Source organism: Ananas comosus, linkage group 13, assembly GCF_001540865.1.
Source record: "Ananas comosus cultivar F153 linkage group 13, ASM154086v1, whole genome shotgun sequence".
In the NCBI taxonomy this organism is placed as follows: Eukaryota; Viridiplantae; Streptophyta; class Magnoliopsida; order Poales; family Bromeliaceae; genus Ananas; species Ananas comosus.
Genome location: NC_033633.1, coordinates 10590035 through 10617733, shown reverse-complemented (window position 1 = coordinate 10617733; position 27699 = coordinate 10590035). Strand labels below are relative to the sequence as shown.

The following is a 27699-nucleotide window of genomic DNA, read 5'->3' as shown; positions in this document are numbered from 1 at the left end:
ACTTTTTATAATTTAACCATATCTTATCGTTACCACAATAACTCTCCATTATTTTGATTTGAGTTAAACATTTCAATCAATTAAATTGAAACTTTTGTCATCATTTTATTCACTAGTGCTGTCGTGCATGATCAACATCCATGAAATCAACATTCCAAGCAGCTGAAAAATCTGGTAAAGCTTTTGAACTTAAGAAAATCCATATTAAATTCACTAAAATATATAGTTTGTTTGATATATACTATTAAAGGATACGCCGACATTCTATACATGTTGGAAAAAGATCGAATTAGAAGAATCACAATCGATATTCGTAGGCGCTGCTGCATTTTTATGCTTTTAAGTGGATTGATTTCTCAATACAATAAGAAGAGTCAGAACTAGTCACGAGTTCGACTCCTCAATGCTGCAAGCGCGCGTGCAACTTGTATACGTACTGAAGGAGGATTATTAACAGGTAGCTTAACATAGGGGCGTCAACGAGCTGAATACGAGCTGGCTCGTTAAAGTATTAACTTGAAATATTCAGCTCGCATTCAACTTATTTATTAATCAACTGAACACGAGTTGACTCGCGAACATCAACCTAGCTTGTAACGCCTAATACTGAGTGAAGAGTTGACAGAAAAGTAAAAAAATTTAAAATCTTAATCTAATAATTGAAATTCACAAAATATAGATCTGTTTTTTACATTTGGGCTCATCTAAAATTCAAATACTAGAAATATATTTATCGAGCCGAACACGAGTGAACCCCAACTCGTATTTCGCTCGTTAAGATTTTGAGTTGAAAATTCAACCCGTGTCTTCTGTTCGTTTATTAAACGAGCGATTGATTTCGAGTTCATTTCGAGCCGAACATGATCTAGTTTGTGAGCACTAAGCTAGATTACCAGCCCTAGGCTAAACAATCTGCTTACATGGCGGAGGACTATTTTAGCTAAACCACAATTTAGAAGGATTATTTTAAAATGGCCTATAATTGATATGGTCTCTATGACTGACCGTCCAAGTGGCAAAGGACTAGGAGGTTGGTATTCGAGATCCCAAATTCAAATCCTAGTTGATTCACATTTCCAGCTAAGTTTATTTCTAAATAAAATAAACGATGGGGGTAGCATGTTACCTATCTCTTTAAAAACAAAAAAATACACACTTTATCTTTGGTTTTCGCTTTTTTTGGGACTTGTGTGGTGTGGACAACTCAAAATAAGTAGGTGGAATCTTTATATCATTTCAGTGTTCCTCACCTATTGCCTATATATATATATATATATATAGATATATATATATATGGCGAGCATCTCCATTGTTAGTAGGAGATTTAGGTTGATAGCTGATAATTAAAATCTCTATTCCTCTGAGGTCTTCTAATCTTTGAGATGGGTCTACAATGCTGGTACGGTGATGATGAACTTGCCATTTTGAATTCTTTACCGATATTTTACAAAATTTTCAGCATTTGCCGGTGATTATCTTTTTCGCCATTTCTATGTTTATGCAGCTCAATCTGAGAAACTTGGAATGCCATGCTCTCACTTTCTCGACCAACTTGGAGTGCTGAGTTTGAACGCAGCTTCCATTCGATCGGAGGTGACCGTCTACCGTCAACTACAAAACTAAGTGTATTGCTTATTTAGAAATGCTAGGCTTTCTTCATTCATGTTCTGGATATGAACTATTGTTCGAAAGTTCATAGAATGATTCCGCTTTTGCCGCCGCATCTTTTACCTCACTTGTATCGCAGCCGTAGTTTCTACCTCTGGAAAGATGTTTTTTTCGTATTCTATAATACAACCATATGATACTGAGCATGCTATATTGAGTGTATGATTGTGTCGAAGTTTGAGACTATGGAATGAGTTCATTTGATATTTTGAGCATACCTTTCTTTCCGTATTTTATCCGACGCAAAAGTGATNTAAAAAAATTCAACTACCAAATAAATAATCTAATATTATTATTATATTATTATATAAATTAATCCTTAAAAAATTGTATGGACCATAACCCTCCAAAATAAGGAGAGGTCTTCTTTAGTGTTGCTAATTCATATATGTTTTGGGGACGAAAGTAAAAAGTATGCAAAATTTAGGGATCAAAATTGGCATGCAAAAAAAGTCAAATAGGCGATGGTATGATAATTTCATTAATTCTATAATATTTTTTAACGGTTGCTATTTTATCGCGATGAAATTAAGAGGTTTGAAAAAATTTAGGAACAAAAAAAAAAAGGTGAAAAGTTTGAGAAGCACTATAAAATTAATCCTAAAAAAAATCCTAAAAAAATTTGTGGGCCACACAACTCTCTAAAATAAAAAAGGTCTTTTTTAGGTTCCCAATTAGATTAAATTTTAATTTTGTTATCTTAACTATTAAAAAATAGGATTTCTTTATGCGATAAAATTTTATACTTGATGTAGAAAAAAATAAAAAAAAAGATGTTGATATTTATTAGATGAAATTTTAATTTTGTTATATTGACTATTAAAAAATAGTGTTGATTCATACGATAAAATTTTATACTTGTTTTAAGCAAAAATAAAAAAAAATTATTGAGAAAAAAAAAGGAAAGAAAGTGAGAGAGAGTGACTGAGTGAGAGAGAGAGAGACAGAGAGAGTGAGAGGGAGGAAAAAAAAAAAAAGTGGGCCCCATCGGAAGACCCTCGAACCCGGGTAGGCTTCCTTTGGGTTCTCAAATAATAAGTACTAGTGAAGTCACCCGCGCATTGCGGCGGACTGATGCTATAGAAGATAAAAGATTAACAAAATAAAAATTTTAAATTTTTTTGAATTGCCATAAGCATTAATAAATAAAGATAATATATATTAATATATATACAAATAGAAGAGATGAAACAATAACAAAACTTACAATTTTAGCAAATAAATTATAAAACTAGTAATAAAAAAAGCAGCAATAAATAGAATTATTACTCTATATGCATCTTGATCGCACTGCCGACATCGAGAAAACGAATCTCCATCTCCACATCATCTTTGCTGCTATTGTTGACGTCGACCACCTTTTTGTTACAGCCACGTTGATCACGTACGTACGGATCTCTCCAAATCTACCATTTATTTCTCCTCTCATTGACTCCAAATCTATCTCCGCTTTTCCCCACGATGCTGCGCCGCAATCCACGGAACACTAATTTCAGTTCATATACAATTTAAAAATAGGAAGAGAAAAAACTTAAAAATATTACAAGCGACAAAAAAAAATAAAGAAAGAAGAGTACGAAGAAATCTTATTTACCATTTTTTTTTTTTTTTGAAAGCAATTTGTTTATATAAAATTGGATTGTGTGACTACATTAATTGGAAGGTAAGCGGGTGGGAAGATGAAGTATCGCGTAGAAATGGGGTGAGAAGACGGAGCATCAAAAAATAAGAAGAGCGAAAAAGGTAGGGATGAAAGAGGGACTGCCGCATGGCAACCTCATGGGAAATATTGTATAGGTACAGAGGTATAGGTATAAATATATAAATGCATGGCTAATGAAAAGCACCATTGGCCTTTATTTTTTTTTCCCTTTTTTTTGGTTAGAACTTTAGGCTTCAATATATTTGCTAAGTAATTAGCTTCATTTTATCTCCTTGCTAAGTAATTTGAGTGCATCACTATTTATTTATACAAGTTAAATTAATATATTTCATACAATTCTTACAATTATAAATTTATTAAAAAATAATTAATTTTAATTTTAAAGTCAAAATACAGTTAACTGACTCAAATAAAATAAATTAAGAAATTGAATGGTAAAATTAAAATTTTAAAGAGTAAATAACAAACTCAAAATGGTCTACAGTTTAGATAAATTTTGTAATTTTTTTGAAATAGGCTATAACTGAGGGATCGCCATACATTTTTACACACAAACATATCTATTTTAAACCACACAGTTGTATTGCAATGAGAGACACAAAATCACACCACTAAAGAGATCAAGGATCGATAGATACATGGAAGGGATTGTTCATCGGACGGTCGAGATCAACGGGATCGCCCTGCACGTGGCCGAGAAGGGTCCCGTGGATGGGGCGGGGACGGGGATACTACTCCTGCACGGGTTCCCGGAGCTCTGGTACTCGTGGCGGCACCAGATCATCGGGCTCGCCGCCCGCGGGTACCGGGCCATCGCGCCCGACCTCCGCGGGTACGGCGACACGTCGGCCCCGCCGTCGGTAAACTCCTACACCCTTTTCCACCTCGTCGGCGATGTCGTCGCCCTACTTGACGCCCTCGAACTCCCCCAGGTTTAATTTCTACCCTTATTCTTTCTCGTTCTCTCTCGATCAGATTATGAGCTGCACCTTACACTGCAAAAAAATCTCATTATAAGAACGCTCTTTAACGTTGTAAAATATGCCGTCACGTAATTTTCTCAAAAAGCATCAGAATATATCTTATCGATGCATGACATAACTAATAACATTGTTAAATTTAACTAAATTATTAGTAAAAATTTAAAAAAATTGATGTGATAAGTATAGAATTAATAATCCTTAAATTTAAGATATTTATTTTAAGAAAATAATATTTTGGATATATATATGGTAGGTGTTTGTGGTGGGGCACGATTGGGGTGCTCTAATTGCGTGGACCCTGTGCATGATTAGACCGGACCGAGTGAAGGCGCTGGTGAACACGAGCGTGGCGCACATGCCTCGCGACCCCTCCGTGAGCCTGGTCCACCATTTCAAGCGCCTCTACGGGGATAATTACTACATATGCCGATTCCAGGTTCAATTAATTATCTCACCCATGTGTATTTTTATGGCCAAATTATATACAATTCTTCTGTCAAAACTCGATTTTTTATTTTTTACTTCTGTCATTTAAAAACCTACCTTTTGCCCTTTTATAAAATAAAAAATGTTCACGTAAGGTACGATATGAACTGTGATGATAAAATAATTATTTTTCTCCTCACCATTTTCTTCTCCTCTCTCATTTTGCTCATCCGCCGTCTCGATCGGCTCCGTTCGCGCCTCGATCGGCCGCGGTTTCTTTCTGTTTCCTTCTCCACCTGCTCCCCTTCTTCTTCTGCACCCTCGTCACCCCTTCATTTTGGCGACAATAGGGAGGAAATCGAGATGGACGTGGATGGAGAAGTGGGCAAGGGTAACGAGGGCGAAGGCGAGGCGGCGGAGGAGGGTGAGGGGGTGTTTATTGGCACGGACGGAGATGTGGGCGAGGGCGAGGCAGTGGAGGAGGGCGAGGCGGCGAGGCGGAGGAGGGCGAAGCAACAGTAGATAGGGCGGAGGATATTTTTGTCATAAAAAAATATTTATAACGGAACCTTAACGTATCACTAACGGTAGAGGGTGAAGTAAATATTTTTCATTTTACAAGGGGCAAAGTATAGATTTTTAAATAACAGGAGAAAAAAAATGAAAAATCAAATTTTGATAAGAAGATTTTATGTAATTTAGCTTATTTTTATTTTCCCTTCTCATTAATTTGCTTATTATTTGTGTATGTCGCCACTGATAAAAAACAAAAAAAAATAGTCCACGTCAAATAATTAAGAATATGTGGAGTATATAAGACTGAGTAGTCTACATCAAATAATCGGGCTTAAATATTTGGAGCCAGCGAATGTCAATTCGAAATTTGGATTTTTTTTGGTTCAACATAAAACTATGCAAAATAATTTTCGCTAGAAAAGAGTTTTTGGTGGGAAAAAATTCTACCCTCTTTAATATTTAATTTGTAGGACTTTATTCTCTTAGCCATACTTGCTTGGTTATATATATAAAAAAATTGAAATTTATATCTATATTTATTAATTAAATATTACATAAAAAGTATATTAATATAAAGAGAAAGAGAGGGTACGTAATGATCAACTCTCCTCTAAAGAGTTTTCATTTCCAGCTGAAAAATAGCATAATATGAAAACTTCAATTTTTTTTTTTGCAAATCCGTAAAAATATTTTTACGAAAAAGTTATTTTACATCGAATCAAACGAGTAGAAAAGTATTTTTTTTTATATCCAAAATAATTTTTGACTTTGTTTTGCGCCAAATCAAACACCTCCTCGGTGAATTTCATTGTTATATCTAAGAAGCTATTTGGTTGTATGCAGTTGTAGTTTCAGTGACATCTAAATGTTGCATACTCGTGCAAATCTATTGTTTGATTTATTGTATCGACATCAAATGTAGCAGTAGTTGGAGTGAGTACGCAATTCTATCCACATAGTGGCAGCCTTATTTATCTTAATTATTTTTGAAATAAATAATAAAAAAAATTGGAGATAATCTCACCATCCTTACATTAAAAAGTATTAAAGGACCGCTTGGTAGATATAATTACAAATGCAGTGTAGTTGGAGTCTTTGAGATGTATGTAGTTGAAAATGCAACAATTGCAATTATATATATTTTGTTTGGTTGAATGTAGTGGAAAGCGCTGCATGCAGCTACAAATAATTTATTTGGTTGTATGCAGTTGAGAAATAATTTTTAAAATTTTATCATTTTATATATATATAATGGTGAGATTATCTCTAATGTAAAAAAGAAAAAATATTTTTTGTTTAAAAAATAATTAGGAAGGTAAACTTATCTTTTGCTTAAAGTTACTTTCTCCAATTGCAACAGTTGGAATTGCGGTCAATTTGAGCGTAGTTCCAACTGTCGCAATTGGACCTCCTCCTGCAGTTTCCACTACAATAATTGAAGTTAAATACATCAAATCAAGTACCAATTTATATTTGCATGTAGTTATAACTGTAGTGTAGTTGTAACTATATATATGCTACCAAACGGCTCCCAAATGTCACAAAAATAACATGAATAAACAGAGCATTTATTTAGTTAAGGGTAACTTCAAACACCATCCCTGAGGTTTCGCACATTCTCACTTTAATACCGTATGTTTTAAACTGTATCAATTTAGTATCCTTATATATGGACGCATCGTTCACGAATCGGTCTCGTTACTTAGTGCAATTCAACCTCCAGAAAATATAGAGCATTTTCAAATGTACCAGACCGATAAAACAAATGAACCCTTCAACAACAATACGTGTTATACATTTCTAAAGAGGCATTTCAATCACAATGTGAGGTGTTTGTGCAGGAGCCAGGAGTTGCAGAAGCCGAATTCGCAGAAGTCGGCACGAAGAATGTCCTGAGAAAGATCTTGACGATGCGCAATCCCCACCGATCTTCTCTAACCCACAAAGATTGGGGTTCGACCGGCGAAGAGATCACATTACCTTCTTGGCTCTCGGAAGAGGACCTCGACTACTATGCGAGCAAGTTCGAGAAAACCGGCTTTACCGGCGGGATGAACTATTATAGGTGCCTGAACCTGTAAGTTTGCTGTAACACTTAGCTACTCTTTGAGCATTGAGGAAAATTTAATCCTTTGTTCTATGATGCCTAGGTTTGGCAATCTATCTCGTTGTTTCAAGTTATCTGGTATTCTGCTCAAAATGAGGTCGAGATCGATCGCTCGAAAACGAGCGGAACGTGAGCAGAATTTTTTAGCTCGGAATCTTAATGAGCAAAACACAAGCTGAGATCAGCTCTCTCTCTCTCTCTCTCTCTCTCTCTCTCTCTCTCTCTATATATATATATATATATATATATATATATATAGTGTAAAGCTACTGTACTATTATGTTTCCGATTTTTTGACCTTTATATCAAGAATTATACGGTTGGGATGATTATGGTCCTCCTAGAATTGAGTAGTATCCATAGGATTGAGTGATCCCCACGTGATAATAGCATTAATCCAAATATTAGAAATAATTAAAGGGGCTAATCTAAAGGCGAAAAAGTCGGAAGCACAAGATCTTTTGTACTTCCGATACTCTCTCTCTCTCTCTCTATATATATATGTTTGTTAAATTATATATTGAATTGTATTTGACTTTTAAATATGCTCAAATTTAGCATAGTGTAAATGCAAATATATATAGTTTTTGCTTCAACTACAAGTGGTCAACTGAATAGATTTAAATATTTTTGAATTAAAACAATTTATTTGTTGAGTTGACCGTAAACAGTGCCAAAATTTCTGGGAGAAGTCGCATGCAATTGTCTTAATTATGACCATCTATTCTTTTCTTTTTTTTTTCCTCCTTTTGTGTTGCATTATATGTGGATTTGATGATTTAGAGATNATATATATAGAGTCCGATTACAAGCACCCAGCACTTGGTGTTTGTAAATTTTTACCATTAGATCTACGTCTTTGAACATTTTCACTCGTTAGATTATACTATTCAACCAACCACCCACTTAACCCTAGGGGGCCCACATCATCCTAACGGCACATCCCTTAATCCAAGGGCCAAAAACTTACAAGCACCAATGACTTGGTACTTTTAAAAGTATAGGAGCTCTATTATATATATATAAACTAGACTGGTATACTATCATAGTATAGAGGCCTCCGTGTTACCAAGTTGTTTTCAATGATGCGGTTTCCAAATCGACGATCGGCTTCGTTAGACTTGATCTATATTATTGAAAATATTTGAAAACTAAATTTTATAATTTTTCGACATTATTTGGTGGTGCAGGAACTGGGAGCTGACAGCACCATGGGCAGGGGCAAAAATACAAGTGCCAACAAAGTTCATTGTTGGAGACCTGGATCTCACATACCACTACCCAAATATACAAGATTACATACACAAGGGTGGGTTCAAGAATGATGTCCCCTTGCTTGAGGAAGTAGTTGTTTTGGAGGGAGTTGGGCACTTCATCCAGCAGGAGAGGCCAGAGGAAGTAACTGATCACATCTGCAGCTTCATCAAGAAGTTCCAGTAGTGCATAATTTAGTAGCCCTTTCAAAAGTGCTTCTCCATCGTGAATGGGTGAGACTAATTAGTTTGTGTTCTGCATAATCAAACAGCATTGATGTGAAGTACTGTTGTGTCTTTGAGAGTTCAATAAAGGCAACTTTGAGAGTTTTCCTGCCAAATTTTGACCTAATTTTTTGAATTATTGTGATCAACTTCCACCGTCACGCTTTGTTGTTTGGGTTAAAATCTCTGTACGGAATTCACAACATAGCATGTGGCACCCGAGTCAATACATCAAATATAAGATGGAACAGTAACTAAATGCAATTTACACATCGAAATTAGAAACTGATCCATTTTCTAGAGCCATTTTTGATACTTTTGGCTGCCCTTCTGCATATGATCTTTTTTTCTTAAAAAAGAAGTATTTGGGAGTTTAATTACTTGATTGACCTTGTAAACTAGATGAGGTAGTGATTAGCTTTTAGGTATGCTCGGGTTTTTGTTGAACCCACGCAATCTCCTCCAATATATATAAGCAAGGCGAGAATCTTTATTCAACGCGTCAAATCCGTGTAGAACAAGATAAGCCTAAGATTATACAGGTAAGGATTAGGATTAGGATTAAGATAAAACCGAAAAAATAAAAATAAAATAAAATAAAACGGGTGTATGGACCGCCGCCGTCCGCCTCGGCTCGTGCTTGTGCGTGTCTTTAAATGAGAGTATAACTCTCATTTTCTGCCAAACAACTAGCTTGAGAATAAATGAATATATATATACCAACAACAATTTTTTAGTTTTCAACGTGGGACTAAACCTTACACATAAAAACTTTAGTTGGCTCCCAAGCAAGGCCCATTAATTATTGGGCTGCCCAAGAGGCCTAACAAATTTTAAATCACAAAAATCCAATAAAATCCAACAGCATCTCCAAAATATGATCGCGAATTGAGCAATTTTCGGTGTACTTTATAGAAGATAGTTTATTCATTAGGGTGCTTGTCAAAGTTTTATTGAAGCTTGTAAATTGTTGCTCCATAACATTTAAGAAATCGCAAGCTGTCTCACATTTTGGAATTGAATTTCGAATATTAATTTTTACTGACATGCGCCTTCATCAACATTAAACAAGCGGATTAGAGCGTTCCTATTTTTCTGAAAATACTATTTGGATTTGCGTACTTTTATATGTAAGAGGAGTAGGTTTATCGTCTTTTAGAGTCAAATCAAAATTCATTCACCTTAATGTAGCTATGATCTGTTCTTTCTATTCAGAGTAAATTAAGCATAAGAATATAATCACCAATAGAAACAAAGATGAACTCATAACTGAAATATAAAATAAAATGCATGTTTTATTAATAAAATATCACATCTAAATATTACTATACTAAAATTAGAAAAATATACTTTATATGACATCAAAACAACTCCTTTGGGAACAGAGTTATGAGTATAAGTATTTTCCATTCTTTATGCATACATTTTATACGACATCATAACCCTTTCTTTGGGAGCAAAATTATAAGTATAAATATACAATCTCTTTATCAGATATTAATTAAAATTTCTGCAGGTCGTGATAATTTCAAGTTTTCCAATGAAAAAATTATCTGCTTTGGTCAGTCAAATTCCTTCAGACGAGTTATAAGAAAATTACCATCTTACACCACCTATATACCTTTATATCTAGATCTTCTTTGGGAGCAGACTGAATATAATATTAGGATGCAATTTTTACATATACTTTTTTAATACGATTAATTTATTCTTTTTTCCGATGAGGCTGTTTTGACTTGTACCCGAACAGTTGAAGCAGTAAATTAATCTGACTTAGTATTGTATAATTAATATAAAATTATCCAGAAACGCTTCTTTAAAGAAAATTAAGTCATTATTTTTTTTAATTATAGCCGCTTTGGCTTGCACTAACTAGTCAAAATAATAAATTAATTCAACAACTTAGTGCCAAATTTTAATAATCTAAAATAATTATGATTATTTAATTTTTATGTTATGTCCGATCAAAATAAGAGTATAGATACAATAAATTAAAACATGATATTGCAATCATAATTGAAACTTTATATTGTAATACCCTTGGTTGAGTTGGTGGGGGTATTACTGTAATTTTGTTGTTAATGGTTATTCACCCCACCAACTCAACCTATATATATATAGGTAGCCATTGTAGAGAGATAATTAATTATCTTGTATTCATCTCAGACATTGAGCGTGGCTTTGTGGAGATCGCAGATCGAGTTCGGATCGACGCCGACGTCGCGCCGGGGAGCCGTTCGAGCACACGAGCGTCGTAGTTGATGCGTGGGGAGGCCGGGCGAGGGTCCGATTCTGCCGTTTTTGATGTCGCACCGGATTGTGATTAGCGTTTGAGGTGGGTTACATCGGTTTATTCCTAAGTATTATAGTAGTCGACATGTATGATTTTCTGTTTTTGTAAATCATGTGGTAGCTCAATTTCGTCGATTGTATAATGAATGAAATTAGCTTGAGGGCATGACTTGTAACCATAAATATACATGTTGGACTTGAAATTAAACTTAGGAGAAAACCAGCGTTTGGGACTTGGCATATGTTAAACTACCTGATTTAGCCATAGGGGCCGTTGTATTATTTTATACTATTGTAGTATCCTCATAGTGAGTATTTCAGGTAATTTAGTTTTCAGTTACGCTCGTGCTGGGATGCCGAGTATAATTTTTACAGTAGCGTTCAGGCTGTTCCGGACTGTTGAGTGCCGTCGGAGTTGACGGTGGACTCGTATCGCCTTTTTGGCGTCAGGTTGTACTGAGGGCACGTTACTTGTTGGTTGTTAGACCAGTTAGAGTCGATTTCTTGACTTTGGCTTTTCAGAGCCTGTTTGAGCTCGACAGAGATACGCTGCATACTCGGTTGGGTAGCGCCCACGAGTGCCACTCCGGAGTCAGGCTTGTGCTTTCGCGTTGGTGTCGCTCATGCCAGTTGGACTTGCTCTCCACGGACCAGTTAGTGTGGATAGAGCCTGATAGTCGCAACGGGGCAGGGACGGGTGTATTCACAGTCCCGGGGACGGGTATGCTTACAGTCCCGATTGGATTGGGTCAGATTTGACATTTCCTACAGTTGGTTAGTGTAGAGCATGATAGTGTAGTGGATGATAGCGGTAGAGTATGCTTCCTGCTTTCCTTCTATCCTTGCTCCCTTCTGTAGACTTAGTGGGTGACCGATGTTGTTTTGGGCGGTACCCACTGAGGACTACTTGTTTTTACAGTAGTTCTCACGCCCAGTTGTTACCTATGTTTTTGCAGAGCCACAGGTTCCGGCTGCTGCACCGTCTGCGGACCAGGATCGAGGCAAGGGCGTCGCGAGTTAGAGCCCTACCCGACGTGCTGAGCTAGAGGTGCCCTACTGCAGGTAGATGTTTTGTTTCGAGTTTATGTACATAGTTGACTTAACTCGCCAGTGCGAGTAGCTCTGTATTTTGGATCTGAACTATGTATATGAAACTCTGTTTTATTTAGCTTCTGTTTTCTCTAGCAGCTCTCTACTACTGTTCGTAGTAGTGTTTGATTTACAGGTACAGCTATCGCTTCGTATACAGGGAAAATTTCTTTGTATACGGCGGATCTGTCGGCGTGCCCGGGGAACGTGTAATCCGGGGCGTGACAGATTAAGTTGGTATCAGAGCTTTGCTGTAGGTCGTTGGGACCTAGGAAACCTAAGTTTGGCAAACCTTAGGGAAGCAAGACGTGAGAGGCGTAATTTTATTGCGAAAGTCAATGATTATTTGTTTTAACTCCTCTTAGAGTAGAGTGAGTGACTGAAGGAGTTTCTGTTTTGGCCTGAGAAATTATGTTGGCTGCAGACGACATAATTTTGGAGGAAAACAGGGACCGCCTTCTAGACTTTCGTTGATTGGGTCGAGAGTGTTGCGTTGTATCTGACCCCGATTTGTTCCTTTCAGCTATGTATCGTCGCCGAGGTCGACCGTCGTTGCGAGAGCGTGCCCAGTTGGCGCGGGATCGTGCGGGATCCCCTGAGAGACCTGAGCAGATGGAGCAGAGTGCTCGGCAGGAGCAGAGTGACAGACCGGAGGCGAGTGCACCCCCTGTTGTAGAGCCGAGTGCGCGACCTGAGGCTGGCGCATCCCCTGATCTGAGTGCACAGTTGGCTGCCCTGACTGAGGTGACGAGGCAGCAGGGGGAGTTATTGCAGAGGTTGTGTGAGAGGATAGCTCAGCCACCGAGTTCAGCACCGAGAGTACCAGAGTCGCCAGTGCCACCCCCGACTACTCCAGTGACCGCACCAGCTGCAGCAGTTCCTCCGTCGGCAGCAGTTCCAGTAGCGCCAGTTGCGCCTGCTAGGGGGCCAGTACCGTTGACTGAGGCCGAGCAGGAGCGGTGGACGGAGAGGTTAGCTCGTTTTCGGCGATTTGACCCACCGATCTTCGATGGCAGCGGCACTGAGGCCTGGGTTGTTGAGGGATGGGTCAGTGCGATGGAGAGGTTATTTGAGGATCTGTTCGTTCCAGAGGGGGAGCAGGTATCACTGGGAGTACACTGTTTGTCAGGTGATGCACGTGATTAGTGGCGGAGAGCGAGGTGAGACCAGGGACTGGTGGCGGCGCAGCTGAGGTGGGATGAGTTCTGTGGAATCCTGTATGGGATGTATTTTTCCAACAGCATGAAACAAAAAATTGAGGATGACTTGAAGAGGATCCAGCAGGGCGAGCGGACAGTTCAGGAGTATGTTCGGGAGTTTACTAGACTCCTGAACTGTGTTCCGTTCGTGGCCAGAGATGAGGCACATAGGGTCTATTTGTTCGAGCAGGGTTTGAGACCCGACCTATTCAGGTTCGTTAGGGCGCAGAGGTCGAGGACTTTGGATGCGTCCATTGAGCAGGCATTATGGGAGGAGAGAGGAGAGGTGTCGCTGCGGGAGAGGGCTCAGGGGCCTGGACAGAGTCAGGACAGGAAGCGCCCAGCTCCAGACGACGGAGGTCAGTCGAGTAGCAGGCGTCCGCAGAGGCCTCTACGATCGCGTTCACAAGGTCGTGGGTTCTCGGGGCGTCAGCGATCTAGGGACTCTCGTCAGAGGGGACAGCCTGAGAGGACGCAGGAGTGTGTGATCTACGGAGGACCACACTGGCCCAGACAGTGTGAGCAGAGGGAGGGCCGGTGCTACGGGTGTGGTCAGCCGGGACACATGAGGGCAGCTTGTCCCCGAGCAGCATTGCCAGCACCATCATCAGCTTCAGCTCCACCAGCACCTCAGCAGACTTACAGAGCAGCACCGAGTTACCGCCAGGAGGATAGGTCGTCCATGCCGCGACAGGGTGAGCGGCGACAGCAGGCTCCGAGTGGCAGAGTCTATGCAGTTAAAATTAGAAGGATAATAAACATGTAGTTAAAACAAGGGTCGATTTCATATAGGTCCCTGCAAACATAGTGGCTTGCGAATATATCCGGCCCTACAAAGTTCAACTTTTATATATTGTCCCTATAAAAAGGCCAATTTATCTCATTAACTAATTAGGATTAAATATTTAAACTATGGTTAACTAATTTTTTCTAACGGATTTTAGCGGCAGGGATATATTTGAAAATATTATGATTTTTACAGAAACAATATATAAAAGTTGAACTTTATAGAAATATATTTGAAATTCACTGTATTTGTAGAAACCTGTATGCAATTAATCTACCAACTTATGATTGGCTTGTTTTTTAAATAAAGTTCTAAATATGGACCAAGATTCTAGTTAATCAATGCATACATGAATTACTACCGGATTCACGCGGACTATTACTAATCATCTTCTTCGTCCTTTCCGAAGTTAGGTTTCGAAACAACAACAACAACAACAACAACAACAACAACAACATTATTTATTTCCAACAAATTATATCTCTTCTTTTTAGAGCACAATAAAAATATATATTTTTTAAAAATAATTGTTTATATATCTCTCAAAATTTTGAAAATATCTTATTTATTCTTTTTTTTTTTCCCAATAGACTCCTCGTATGTTTTTCCGTTATTTCAAAATATCCCTTCAGTTATCATTCGTTGAGTTAATTTGAGTTATATGTGAGTTAACTATCTATCAGAGTTAAAAAATTAAAATAACGCTTTTGTCCTTAAACTTAAGGGCAAATAAGAAATATTGGTTATGATAGTAGGCTATTTTTTAATAGATCAAAAATCAAAATATTTTTTTGTGCCTCTAACTTAAGGGCAAATAAGAAAAGTCGGTGATGGCAGAAAGGTATATTTGAAAGGGCAAAATAGTAATTTCATAGAGATAACAAGTATTGCTAACCGTTTATTAACAGAATTTAATTCTAGAAGTATATTTGAACTAAGTTGGAATGAAAAAAGAGTATTTTTTAATACTAGCCTTCTAGAAAGGATAAATCAGAAAGTCGGAAACTTTTCTTAAGTATATACATAGGGGTGTAAAACAGGCCGAGCGGCACGTGGGCCGCCTGGCGCCTCGGGCCGGGCTATAGCATGGCACAGGTACTGTAACACCTGTGACAGGCCGCCCCGGCCCGAGCCTCTAGGCTATGCTGGGCTGCTTCTTTCACGGCACAGCTCGAAACGGGCTTGGGCCGTACGTGCCGGGTCGAGGGGAGGCGGGCGGCCCTGCAAGGCACGGCCCATTTTGGGCCGCGCCAGCCGGGCCAGCACAGCCTGAATCCCCAAGGCCCAAGGCAGGGCCTATGCTCCTCGGGAGGAGGGAAGCCCTCTTCCTCCCCACGAGAGCTCCCGGCAAGAGCTTTCCCCGCCAAAGGCTTTAACCTTGGGAGGAGAGGCGCCCATTGCGCCTCCAGCGCGGCGCCTCTGCCCACGGTCCCGGCGCCGGTCCCGAGGCCGCCCCATCGCCCCTCGTGGCCCTGCACCAGACCCAAGGTCCTCGGCCTCGGCCCCAAAACCTAGCGGCTCCACCCGTCGCCATCCCCCTCCACTCCTGCCGACTCCTCCCCCCCCCTCCTTCCCGGCGTCTCCTTCGAGAACCCTCCTCCCCGAAAACCTACCTCCCCGAAAAACCCGGGCCGCCCCGCCTCCGTTAAATACAAATATATTATTTTTAAAAATTAAATATTTATTATTTAATTTATTTTTTATAAATTTTACATAATTAATCAATTTAAACTAATTTTTTAAATTTTTTTTAAAAAATAAATATTTTAAGAAGGCGGGCCCCAAGGCATGGCTCGTGCTTTCGCGCCGAAAGGGCTATGCCGGGGAGGGGCTAGGCAACTCGGGCCTTGCCCGGCACAGCCCGAAATTGAAACCGGGCCGGGCCTGGCCGACCGCTACTCCGTTTCGGTCCGGAAAATGTATCCCTATATATGCGCAATTGCCCTTTTTTTTAATAACTATGATAGGATGGGTGAATCCAAAGGGATGGATCTGATTGGTTGAAAGCGCTACTTCAGTAATATAACTGTTGTATTCTAGACTTTTTCCGCAATGAGACTGCAGCCTACAGGGACAAGCAGATCTAACCTCCATGTCAAAAGAAGAAGATGACTACTTATTTATTTATTAATTAATTAGTCGTAATCCATAAATGCTGGGTTCAATAGGGAGACCATGATCAGACAAGCATATCCAAAATTGTAACACCCTTTTATTACGAAAATCTAAAAATCATTATAATATCATCCAGTTACTTCGTATATATCCAAATCAAAATGGTCCATAGTTTAGATAAATTTTATAGTTTTTATTTAACAATAATTAATAGGGCTGGGTCCATTTCAAAATAGGCTATAGTGGAGGGGTCACTATACATTTTTACACCCAAAAAAAGTAAAGGTGTCTATGGACTGGATGGGGTTTGAGTAATTGATATACTGTATCCATATCCTAAAAAGAAATGGGTAAAAATAATATATATATATTTACCCATTTAATTTTGGATTGGGCCTGAATCTGGATATTTAAATTAGTAATATACCTATCGGGCCGGTCTATTTGAGTGGGTTTGGATACTGACTACCCATATACTATCTGCTTAAGATCGGACATAGACAGGGTATGAATCAGGTTTAGATCGGATATGAATACCCATATGCATATAAAAATAGTCTATAAAAATAAGGGGTAAAATAAAAATATAAAAGACGTGTAAACAGAATAACTAAAATTTTCACTAGCATGAAAATATACAGAGACTCTTCATCTATAAATTCTATTCAAATTGTTCCCTCAACTTTAAACTTTTTTTATTTACTATCGGGTATTTCATCATATCCGGATCCGGATTTGAAAACTCTTTCATACCCTATCCATTAAAAGGTTCGGTTCAGGTCGGATGCAAGTCGGATGTGAATATAAAGTATCTGGACCCATATTCGAAATTTTAATAGGTATTTTTTTTTACTTGTATAGTATCCATCTTTTATTAGGCTCGGTTCGGGTTCAAATAGGGTTCGAATTGTGTATGAAATATCGGATATTTTGGACGACTTTTACTAATAAATGCGCGCACAGACGCTATATAAAGCCACACAGAGTTGTATTGTATTGAGAGGTACACAAAATTACACTACTATAGAGAGAGAGTGAGAGAGATCAAAGAGATCAAGGATCTATAGATACATGGAAGGGATTGTTCATCGGACGGTCGAGATCAACGGGATCGCCGTGCACGTCGCCGAGAAGGGCGGCGACGATGCGGCGGCGGCGGTGCTGCTCCTGCATGGCTTTCCGGAGCTCTGGTACTCGTGGCGGCACCAGATCGTCGGGCTCGCCGCCCGCGGCTTCCGGGCCATCGCGCCGGACCTCCGCGGGTACGGCGACACGTCGGCCCCGCCGTCGGTAAACTCCTACACCCTTTTCCACCTCGTCGGCGATGTCGTCGCCCTACTCGACGCCCTCGAACTCCCCCAGGTTCCTATCCTTTTCTTATTGCTTACCTACATATCTCGCAATTTATAAGCTGCATCTTACACTACAATAAAATTTCATTATAAGAACGCTTTTTAATAATACTTTATAATAGTTACATAGCAAATATTGACGCACTAAAAAGCGTTGTCATGTGATCTTTTCAGCGCTCGGCTTATTATTTTTATTTTTGCGACCTTTTAAAGCGTTTATTTTAAAAAATTTATAATCATGCACGACATAAGCGTCGGTACATACACGATGGCTTTTCATTTATCGACGTTTTGTAATTTGATGGTAGATAAATTTGAAACACTTTTAAGTATTGTTAATCACTGAAAAATATACTAAAATAATATTAATTTTTAATGAAATAGAGGTTAAATAGAAATTACTATACTATGATCATGTTGAGTTTTCACAAGATTTTTTATTTCTTTTCACTCTCTATGTCACTACCCCCCACTTGATACGCTTTAAACCATAGGGTACTAACTTGATACGCTTTAAACCACAGCGTATTAAAATGAAAAAGAGTGAAATCACATAAAGTATTTGAAGTTTTTTCTATTATTTTTATTTGCTTTATTCGATAAGATGTAAAGTAAATTTAGAAACTACTACAATAGAAAAGAAAAAAAAGAAAACCGCGACTTTTAGTTCTCTCGCATCCAAATCTGATGGGAGCCGTCTAACTCCTCCCCTGTCGTTACCACTTCGTCAAAGCTTATCTTTGACAACTTCTCCGTGACGTAGACGGTGGGAGCTGATTGCTCTCGTAAAAGTAAGAATTTAGTCTATTGGAGTGTCCGAACGAACGACCCGTATTCATTGTGTCGTATCGTGTCAACAAGATACCGACACGATACAATTCACGTACTGATGGCATAACTCAAAACAATCTATTTCTTATTTTATATCATTATGTGTCGGCATATATATATTTTTTGTGATCGGCACGCATCGGCAGGACCCGGCACGTAGCTTGTCGGTAAATTTTCAGCACAATTCCGTGCCACGATATTTAAATCCTTAGGTAAAAGACATCTCCGACCAAAATATCGGAGATCGGCTTCGGCGAGGAATTGTCAACAAAGAAAGGTCATCAAACGAAAAGTCTTGGGTTAATAGACGCGCCAACTTATGCGAAGTTGCCGTTTTTGAGGCCTACGTCACCTTGGAGTTGTTGGAGATCGCCTTCGGCGAAATGGTAACGGCAGGAAGAAAGTCTATTATGTCACACTTACACCACATCGATAATCAATAACAAACTTATCACATTTCTCTTTTTGAGAAAAAGATATAATAAAAATATTTTTTTCCTAACAATCATGATGGAATGGATGAACGCAAGAAAAATAATTTGATTGGTTGGAGACGCTAAATCAGTAATATAACTTATACATTTTAGACCTTTTTATGTATAATTTCTCCTTAAATGTATTATTATTATTATTATTATTATTATTTTTATGGTCAATATTAAACTTAATAATTAACTAATCAAGGGGATATTATTATAGAAAGTTATACTACATGACAATTGAGAGGCCATTTTCATCCATTTACATACATGTTCCCATCAAGCACCTTTTTTTTAATAATATATTTTTCTTATTCTTTTATTTTTATTCAATAATTTAATCTTATTCCATTGTGGCGGCCCTACTTTTTTTTGACTTAACTTCACTTAAATAAATGTTTTTTTGAATGATGTTAATTGGAATCAACGTTTATATCAGCTATAAAAGACTAATAACATCGTTAAGTTTAACTAAATTATTATTAATTTTAGTAAAAACAAAGAAGATTGATGTGGTAAGTAGGGTGTCAACAAGTTGAATACAAGCTGGCTCGTTAAAGTATCGAGCTAAAAAATTCAATTCGTGTCTGGCTCGTTTATGAAATAAGTTGAATACAAACTCATATGAACAACAAGTTAAAAAAATTATAAAGAATACGTATCGAAAATAAATTTATCAGATCTAACCTATTTGACTTTGATCTAATAGCTGTTTTCGATGATAATACTTTCGAATCGACGATCCACACCGTTTAACATTATCTAGAGCATTTAAAACATCTAGAAATCAAATATTATAATTTTTCGACATCATTTATCTTACGATCAAAAGGTCACAACATTGACAATTTTTAAATAATTTTTAACGTCCGGTATGGGATATTTGCTAGTTTAATGGTGTAAAAAAATCATAATCGATTAAATTTTTGATAAAAAATTCTATTCACTACCTAGATAAAGATCAATAACTCCGATCTTAAATTGAAGGATCCGATCATCTATTTTTAGGACGTCATTCGATTTCAACCGTTTATTTTATGCTGGCTTGAGGGACTTTATTATCATTTCGAAAAATTACGAAATTTATTTTCTAGAAGTTTAAAATACTCCGGATCATTTTTAACGGAGTGGATCGTCGATTCGGAAGCTCCATCATCGAAAACAACTTATGAGTATGAAGGGTACAATACTCATAAGAGTATAGTAGCCCTACACCGGCCGTTAAAAAATTCAACCGATTCCGATTCTTTTACACTGTTAAACTACCAAGTACCCCACACCGGCTGTTAAAAATTGTCAATTTTGTGACCTTTTGATCGTAAGGTAAATGATGTCAAAAAATTATAAAATTTGATTTCTAGAAGTTTTAAATGCTCTAAATAACGTTTAACGATATAGATCGTTGATTCGGAAGCTCTATCATTAAAAATAACTTATGAGTACGAGGGCGACCGTACTCATAAGAGTATAGTAGCCGGACTCACTCTCTCTCTCTCTCTCTCTATATATATATCTATATATATAGACCTAGGTTGGAATACTATCACTAGCACCAAGTAGTTGGTGCTTCTGGTATGCTTCTGGAAGCACGGAGTGCTCCGCGCTTTCAAGTCGTTTTCGATGTTGGAACTTTTGAATCGACGATCAGCTCCGTTAGACTTGATCTAGAGTATTTTAACTATCTAGAAAATAAATTTTGCAATTTTTTGATATCATTTGCCTAGTGATCGAAATGGCTCAAAATCAACGGCTGAAAATAAAAATCTTACAAAATATGATGATATGACATTAAAATTTTAGATAAAAAATATTGATCTTGTTTTATATAGTATAAAAAATTTTTTATCAAAATTTCACGTGATTTGAATATTTCTACACCGTTAAACTTGTAAACGGCTCACCACGATAATTAAAATTATTGATTTTAAGCCCCTTCGATCACTAGGCAAATGATATCAAAAAATCACAAAATTTATTTTCTTGCTACTTCAAATACTCTAGATTAAGTTTAACGGAGCCGATCGTCGATTCGAAAGTACCAACATCGAAAACGACTTGTAAGCACGGAAGGCTCCGTGCTTTCAGAAGCATACCAACTCTCTCTCTCTCTCTCTCTCTCTCTCTCTCTCTCTCTCTCTCTCTCTCTCTCTCTATATATATATATAGAATCCAGCTACTATCCTATTGATAGGATAGAGACCATCGTCCTATCAAGTCGTTCTTGATGATAGAGATGCCGAATCGATGATCGGAACCATTAAAGTTGATCCACAGTATTTGAAATATCTAAAAACTAAATTTCAGAAATTTTAAAAATCATTTACATGGTGATCAAAGGATCGTAAAATCGACAATTTTTGACGGCCTATATGAGCCGTTTGCTTGTTTAACGGTGTAGAGTAATCGAAACTGCTTGAATTTTTGATAGAAAATTTTTTATACTATTTAGATAATATTTGATAAATCTGGTCATGATTTGAGAAAGTCGAATCTCTATTTTAAGAAGATTATTCATTTATGACCGTTCATTTTTTCGACTCTTTGATAAACTTGATAATGATTTTCAAAAATTACAAAATTCAGTTTTTAAATATTTCTTATAGTGTAGATCAATTTCAACGGTGCCGATTATCAATTTGGAGTGTCGATCATTCAAAACGACTTGATAGGACAATGGTCCCAATCCTATTAATAGGATAGTACGCGGGACTCGTATAATATAAAAAAGGCCGTGTGATTCCGGTTGCAAGTTTAACGTTTGTGTAGAATATCCAAATCACAATAATTTTGATATAAAATTTTTTATACCATATAAAACAAGATCAATAACTTTGATTCTAAATATTTAATGTCATATCATCATATTTGTGAGAGAGATTTTATTTTCGACGTTGATTTTGAGCCATTCGATCCATAGGCCAATATAGTATCGAAAATCGCAAAATTTATTTTCTAGAATACTTTAAATTTTCTAGATCAAGTCTACGCGAGCGATCACGATTCGAAAGTCCGAACATCGAAAACAAAGTGGAAGCCACGGGAGCGCTCCGTGCTCCGTAAGCACCCTGCCGCACTGTGTGTATATATATATATATATTATATATATATATATATATAATTATATATATAATATATATTATATATATAGAGCTAGGCTACTAATACTATCGGTAGCACGGAGCGCTCCGTGCTACCAAGTGTTTTCGATGATGCGGCTTCCAAATCGACGATCGGCTCCATTAGACTTGATCCTATACTATTAAAGTATTTAGAAACTAAATTTCATTAATTTTTCGGGTACCATTTACCTATCAAACAAGATAGTCTAAATTGAATGGCTGAAAATAAAAATCTTATAAAAATGATGATAAAAAATTTAATTCAAAGATCAGAATATATAATTAACTCTAAATAGTTAAAAATTTTCTATAAAATTATTCATCGGATTTAGAGTGTTTTACACCGTTAAACTCTCAAACACACCACATCGGCCATTAAAATTGTCAATTTTGAGATCTTTTGATCACTAGTCAAATAATGTCGAAAAAATCTGAAATTTAGTTTCAAAATACTTTCAATAGTGTAGATCAAGTCTAACAGAGCCGATCGTCGATTTGGAAGCTGCATCATCGAAAACAACTTGGTAGCACGGAGCGTTCCGCGCTAACCGATAGTATAGTAGCCGGACTCTATATATATATATATATAGGCTGGGGCTACTATCCTATTAATAGGATAGTAGCACTTGTCCTATCAAATTGTTCTTGATGATAGAGATTTCGAATCGATGATCGGAGCCGTTGAAATTGATCTAGAGTATTTGAAATATCTAGAATCTAAATTTCATAAATTTTAAAAACTATTTACATGGTGATCAAAATGTCGTAAAATTGATAATTTTTGACGGCCTATATGAGCCGTTTGTTTGTTTAACGATGCAGAGTAATCCAAATTGCTTGAATTTTTATATAGAAATTTTTTATACTATTTAGATAATATTTGATAACTCTAATTAAGAATTGAGAAAGTCTAACCTCTATTTTAAGAAGGTTATTCATTTATGACTAAAGATGTCCGTGGACCGGGTCGGGTCTGGGTAATTAATATACTGTACCCATACCCTAAAAAGAAACGGTTACAAAAAAATATATATACCCTACCCATTTAATTTCGGGTCGGGTTCGGGTCTGGGTACTAAAGTTTCTAATATACCCATCTGGTCTATTTGAGCGGGTCTGGGTAGTGACTATCTGTATACTACCCGTTCAAAATCGGATATGGATCAGGTCTAAATCGGGTACGGATATCCGTATAAATATTTTTTTTATAAACTTTATTAAATAGTCAATAAACAAACTATATTGTTGACAATGAAATATTGTTGGCGGAAATGAAATGAAGAAAAAGAGTAGAAAACAAAGAGTAAAAAAATTAGAAAAAAGTAATGAGTAAAAGAGACGGCTAGGGTTTCATTAGGATGAAAATATATAGTGACTCATCATCTATAAGTCATATTAAAATTGATCCTTCAACTNTAATATTATTAACATTTTGTAAATATAAATCAACAAAATTTTTAATATTAATTGATAATATTATCAAGTTATATATAAATAACAATATCAACTATAAGAGCTAATATAATTGGGTGTTTTGTAAGTATATTATTTTTTAAGGGTACCCGAATCTGCTCCGCCAAATAGTATTTGTTTTACAATTATAATATTATTAACATTTTGTAAATATAAATCAACAAAATTTTTAATATTAATTGATAATATTATCAAGTTATATATAAATAACAATATCAACTATAAGAGCTAATATAATTGGGTGTTTTGTAAGTATATTATTTTTTAAGGGTACCCGAATCTGCTCCGCCAAATAGTATTTGTTTTACAATTATAATATTATTAACATTTTGTAAATATAAATCAACAAAATTTTTAATATTAATTGATAATATTATCAAGTTATATATAAATAACAATATCAACTATAAGAGCTAATATAGTTGGGTGTTTTGTAAGTATATTATTTTTTAAGGGTATTTTAAAGAAATATATAAATGGTTTTCGGGGCGGATCAAAAATTTTTCCGTTTCCTGCCCCGAATGCGCCTCGGATCATAAAAGTTGGCCCGTTTCCTGCCCCGAATCCGTTTATTTCCTCCCGTTTATTGCCCCGTTCGCGGCGGGAGCTCCACCAACCCGAATCTGTTTGCATCCCTAAGTGTAGTGCTATTATGCTATCGGAAGCATAAAGTAGTTGGTGCTTCCGATTTTTTAGCCCTTGGATAAAAAATTCTATGGTTGGGATGATAACGGTCCCTTTAGGGTTGAGTGGTCCCTATTTGTTAATAATATTAATCCAATGTTTAGAAATGATCAATGTGGTTGATCTAAGGGCTAAAAAATCGGAAGCACCAACTACTTTATGCTTTCAATAGCATAGTAGCTCTACTCATATATATATATATATATAGAGAGAGAGAGAGAGAGTTTGATTGGGCTACTATCGGTAGTAAACTGTTCGGTTTACTACCGATTTGTTTTTGATAATAGGGACTTCCAAAATCTGACGATACGGGAATCGCTTGAAGCATACTAGACATTTAAATTTACTAAAATCAATTCATATTTTTTGGCATCACCTAATGAAACGTATAAAGGAAGTTCACAAAACTATAATATGTTAATGGTCGATATGGTGCGCCTCCTTTGCATCGTTTAACTCGATATAGAGAGTTCAATCAACTAAATTTGTTAAAAGAATTCCTTTAAAACTATTTAAAATAAGATCTAATTCTAGATCTCAAATATAAAAATTTATCATCCTCTTTTAAGGATATTCTTTCAGCCATTTATTTTTCTGTTCACTTATGGAACAAGAGACAAATATCGAAATGTGTGAAATTTGATTTTCCAGATTCGTTAGTTTCGCTCTTAATATGTTTAATGTGCGATCATCATTTGGGACAAGCTATTATCGAAATAAATCCGTGAGTAATCGAGCGTTTGCTACCTGATAGAATTCTAGCAAACTTCTAGTTATATATAAACTATATAGAATAGGCTACTATAATATCTATAGTACCGGAGCTCGCGTACTATAGTCTTGTTTTCGATTTTAGGGTATTCAATAACGATCCACCACCGTTAAATATGATATAGGGTATTATGAATTCTTAGAAATAAAATTTTTGTTTTTTTCGACATCGTTTACTTAGTAATAAATTAATGTCAAAATGGACGGTGGAAATTGAATAATTTTTAAAATTTGAGTATAGGACTTTTAAATTCAAGATCAAGATGTTAACTTAATCTAGATAGTTTAAAGTATTTTTATCAAAATTGAAGAAAATTTAAATTCTTCTACACCGTTAAACTCCAAACACCTAATAGTAGCCATTGAAAATTAACAATTTTGAAATGGTTTGATCATAAAGTAAACTATATCGAAAAAATATAAAATTTTATTTCTAAAAACTTTAAATACCGTAGATCAGTTTTAACGGTGTGGATCGTTGATTTGAACACCCTAAGATCGAAAACGAGACTATAGTACCGGAGCCCCGGTACTATAGATAGTATAGGAGACTAGCTCTCTCTGTATATATATATATAGATATCTCTCTCTCTCTCTCTCTCTTTCTCTCTCTCTCTCTCTTTTGTTTTTTTTCCCTTTCTGTTGTTATACTTTGGAAATATAAATAACATATATATTATTTTATGATATCAAAACATAACTTATTATTTAAAACATTGCAACATACAATAGATAATAAATGCGAGTACCCATGGGTACTTGCAGGTTGCCCAAAATACCTATATTTTAACTGGTACCCGCCCATTTTGTTAGCTTAAATGAGCCAGTATCCTGCATCCCTATAATCTGTGGATACAATAACTCATCTGCTGGTTGTCCAATCCATTTGTCTGCCAGATGTAGGGACTAGCTAGTATGCACAATTAGGAGTTATTTGAGTGACCAAAATGATTAAGTCAAATTAAAGAGACAAAAGTACAAAAGAAAAGCAGGTAAAATTTGGTTATTCCTCCAACCCCAATTCACTTAAATTATATAGACACCATCCACGAACCGGTCACGTTACTTAGCCCAATTCAGCCTCCAGAAAATATAGAGCTAGCATTGTCAAATGTAACAGATCGATAAAACGAACGAACCCTTCAATAACAATATATGTTATACATTTCTAAAGAGGCATTTCAATCACAATGTGAGGTGTTTGTGCAGGAGCCAGGAGTTGCAGAAGCCGAATTCGCAGAAGTTGGCACGAAGAATGTCCTCAGAAAGATCTTGACGATGCGCGATCCCCGGCCATCTTCTCTAACCCACAAAGATTGGGGTTCAACCGGCGAAGAGATCGCGTTACCTTCTTGGCTCTCGGAAGAGGACCTCGACTACTACGCGAGCAAGTTCGAGAAAACCGGCTTTACCGGCGGGATGAACTATTATAGGTGCATGAACCTGTAAGTTTGCGGAAACACTTAGCTACGCTTTGAAGTATTGTGAAAAATTTAATCCTTTATTGTTCTATGATGCCTAGGGCTAGCAATCTAGCTAGCTCGCTGTTTGCGAGTTAGCTCGTGTTCGGCTCGAAATGAGGTCGAGATCGATCACTTATTTAAAAACCGAGCTGAACATGACCAGAATTTTTTAGCTCGGAGTCTTAGCAAGCAAAATACGAGTTGAGATCAGATGAAAAATTGAAAAGACAGAACTTTTTTCTTGAATTTTTTTTTCACACCTTTTCAAGAAATCAAACAGCTTCTAAGTGAATTACTTGTATTTTTCTAACTACTCGAGCTTTTAGACTTAATGGTTAACGCAAACGATCCGACACCTGTACATCCGATGCTGCAGGCAATAATTTGGTATCATTTTGGGTCAATCTACAACATTTCAACTTCTAAATTGCTGCAATATATATTTTTTTTGGGGGTGGTGCAGGAACTGGGAGCTGACAGCACCATGGGCAGGGGCAAAAATACAAGTGCCAACAAAGTTCATTGTTGGAGACCTGGATCTCACATACCACTACCCAAACATACAAGATTACATACACAAGGGTGGGTTCAAGAATGAAGTCCCCTTGCTTGAGGAAGTAGTTGTTTTGGAGGGTGTTGGGCACTTCATCCAGCAGGAGAGGGCAGAGGAAGTTACTGATCACATCTACAACTTCATCAAGAAGTTCTAGTAGTGCATAATTTAGTAGTAGTCCATTCAAAAGTGCTTCTCCATCATGAATGGGTGAGACTAATTAGTTTGTGTTCTGCATAATCAAACAGCATTGATGTGAAGTATCTGCTGTGTCTTTGAGAGTTCAATAAAGGCAACTTTGAGAGTTTTACTGTCAATTTTTTGACTTAATTTTTTGAATTATTGTGATCAAGTTCCACCGTCATGCTTTGTTGTGTTGGGTTAAAATCTCTGCACGGAATTCGCAATATAGCATGTGGCACCCAAGTCAATCCATCAAATATTAGATGGAACAATAACTAAATGCAACTCATACATGAAAATAAAAAAATTGATCCTTTTTCTGGAGCCATTTTAGATACTTTTGGCTGTCCTTCTGCATATGATCTTTTTTTTACGAAAAAAACGCTTGGAAGTTCAATTACTTGAGTGGCCTTGTGAATTAGATGAGACTTCATTCTTTTTTTGCACGCTTTATTTATTTTTTTTGAG

At 36.7% G+C, this 27699-nt stretch overlaps 1 protein-coding gene across 1 annotated transcript; it reads left to right on the top strand.

Moving 5' to 3' along the window:
• LOC109719292 lies at window positions 3919-27412 on the top strand (the record flags this gene model as incomplete). The annotated part of the gene is given in 9 exon segments (XM_020245865.1): window positions 3919-4263; window positions 4568-4750; window positions 7098-7333; window positions 8554-8802; window positions 13464-13526; window positions 13578-13634; window positions 17367-17685; window positions 26242-26477; window positions 26959-27412. Coding segments are annotated over 9 exon segments (1884 nt in total), but the record flags the coding sequence as incomplete, so codon positions are not given.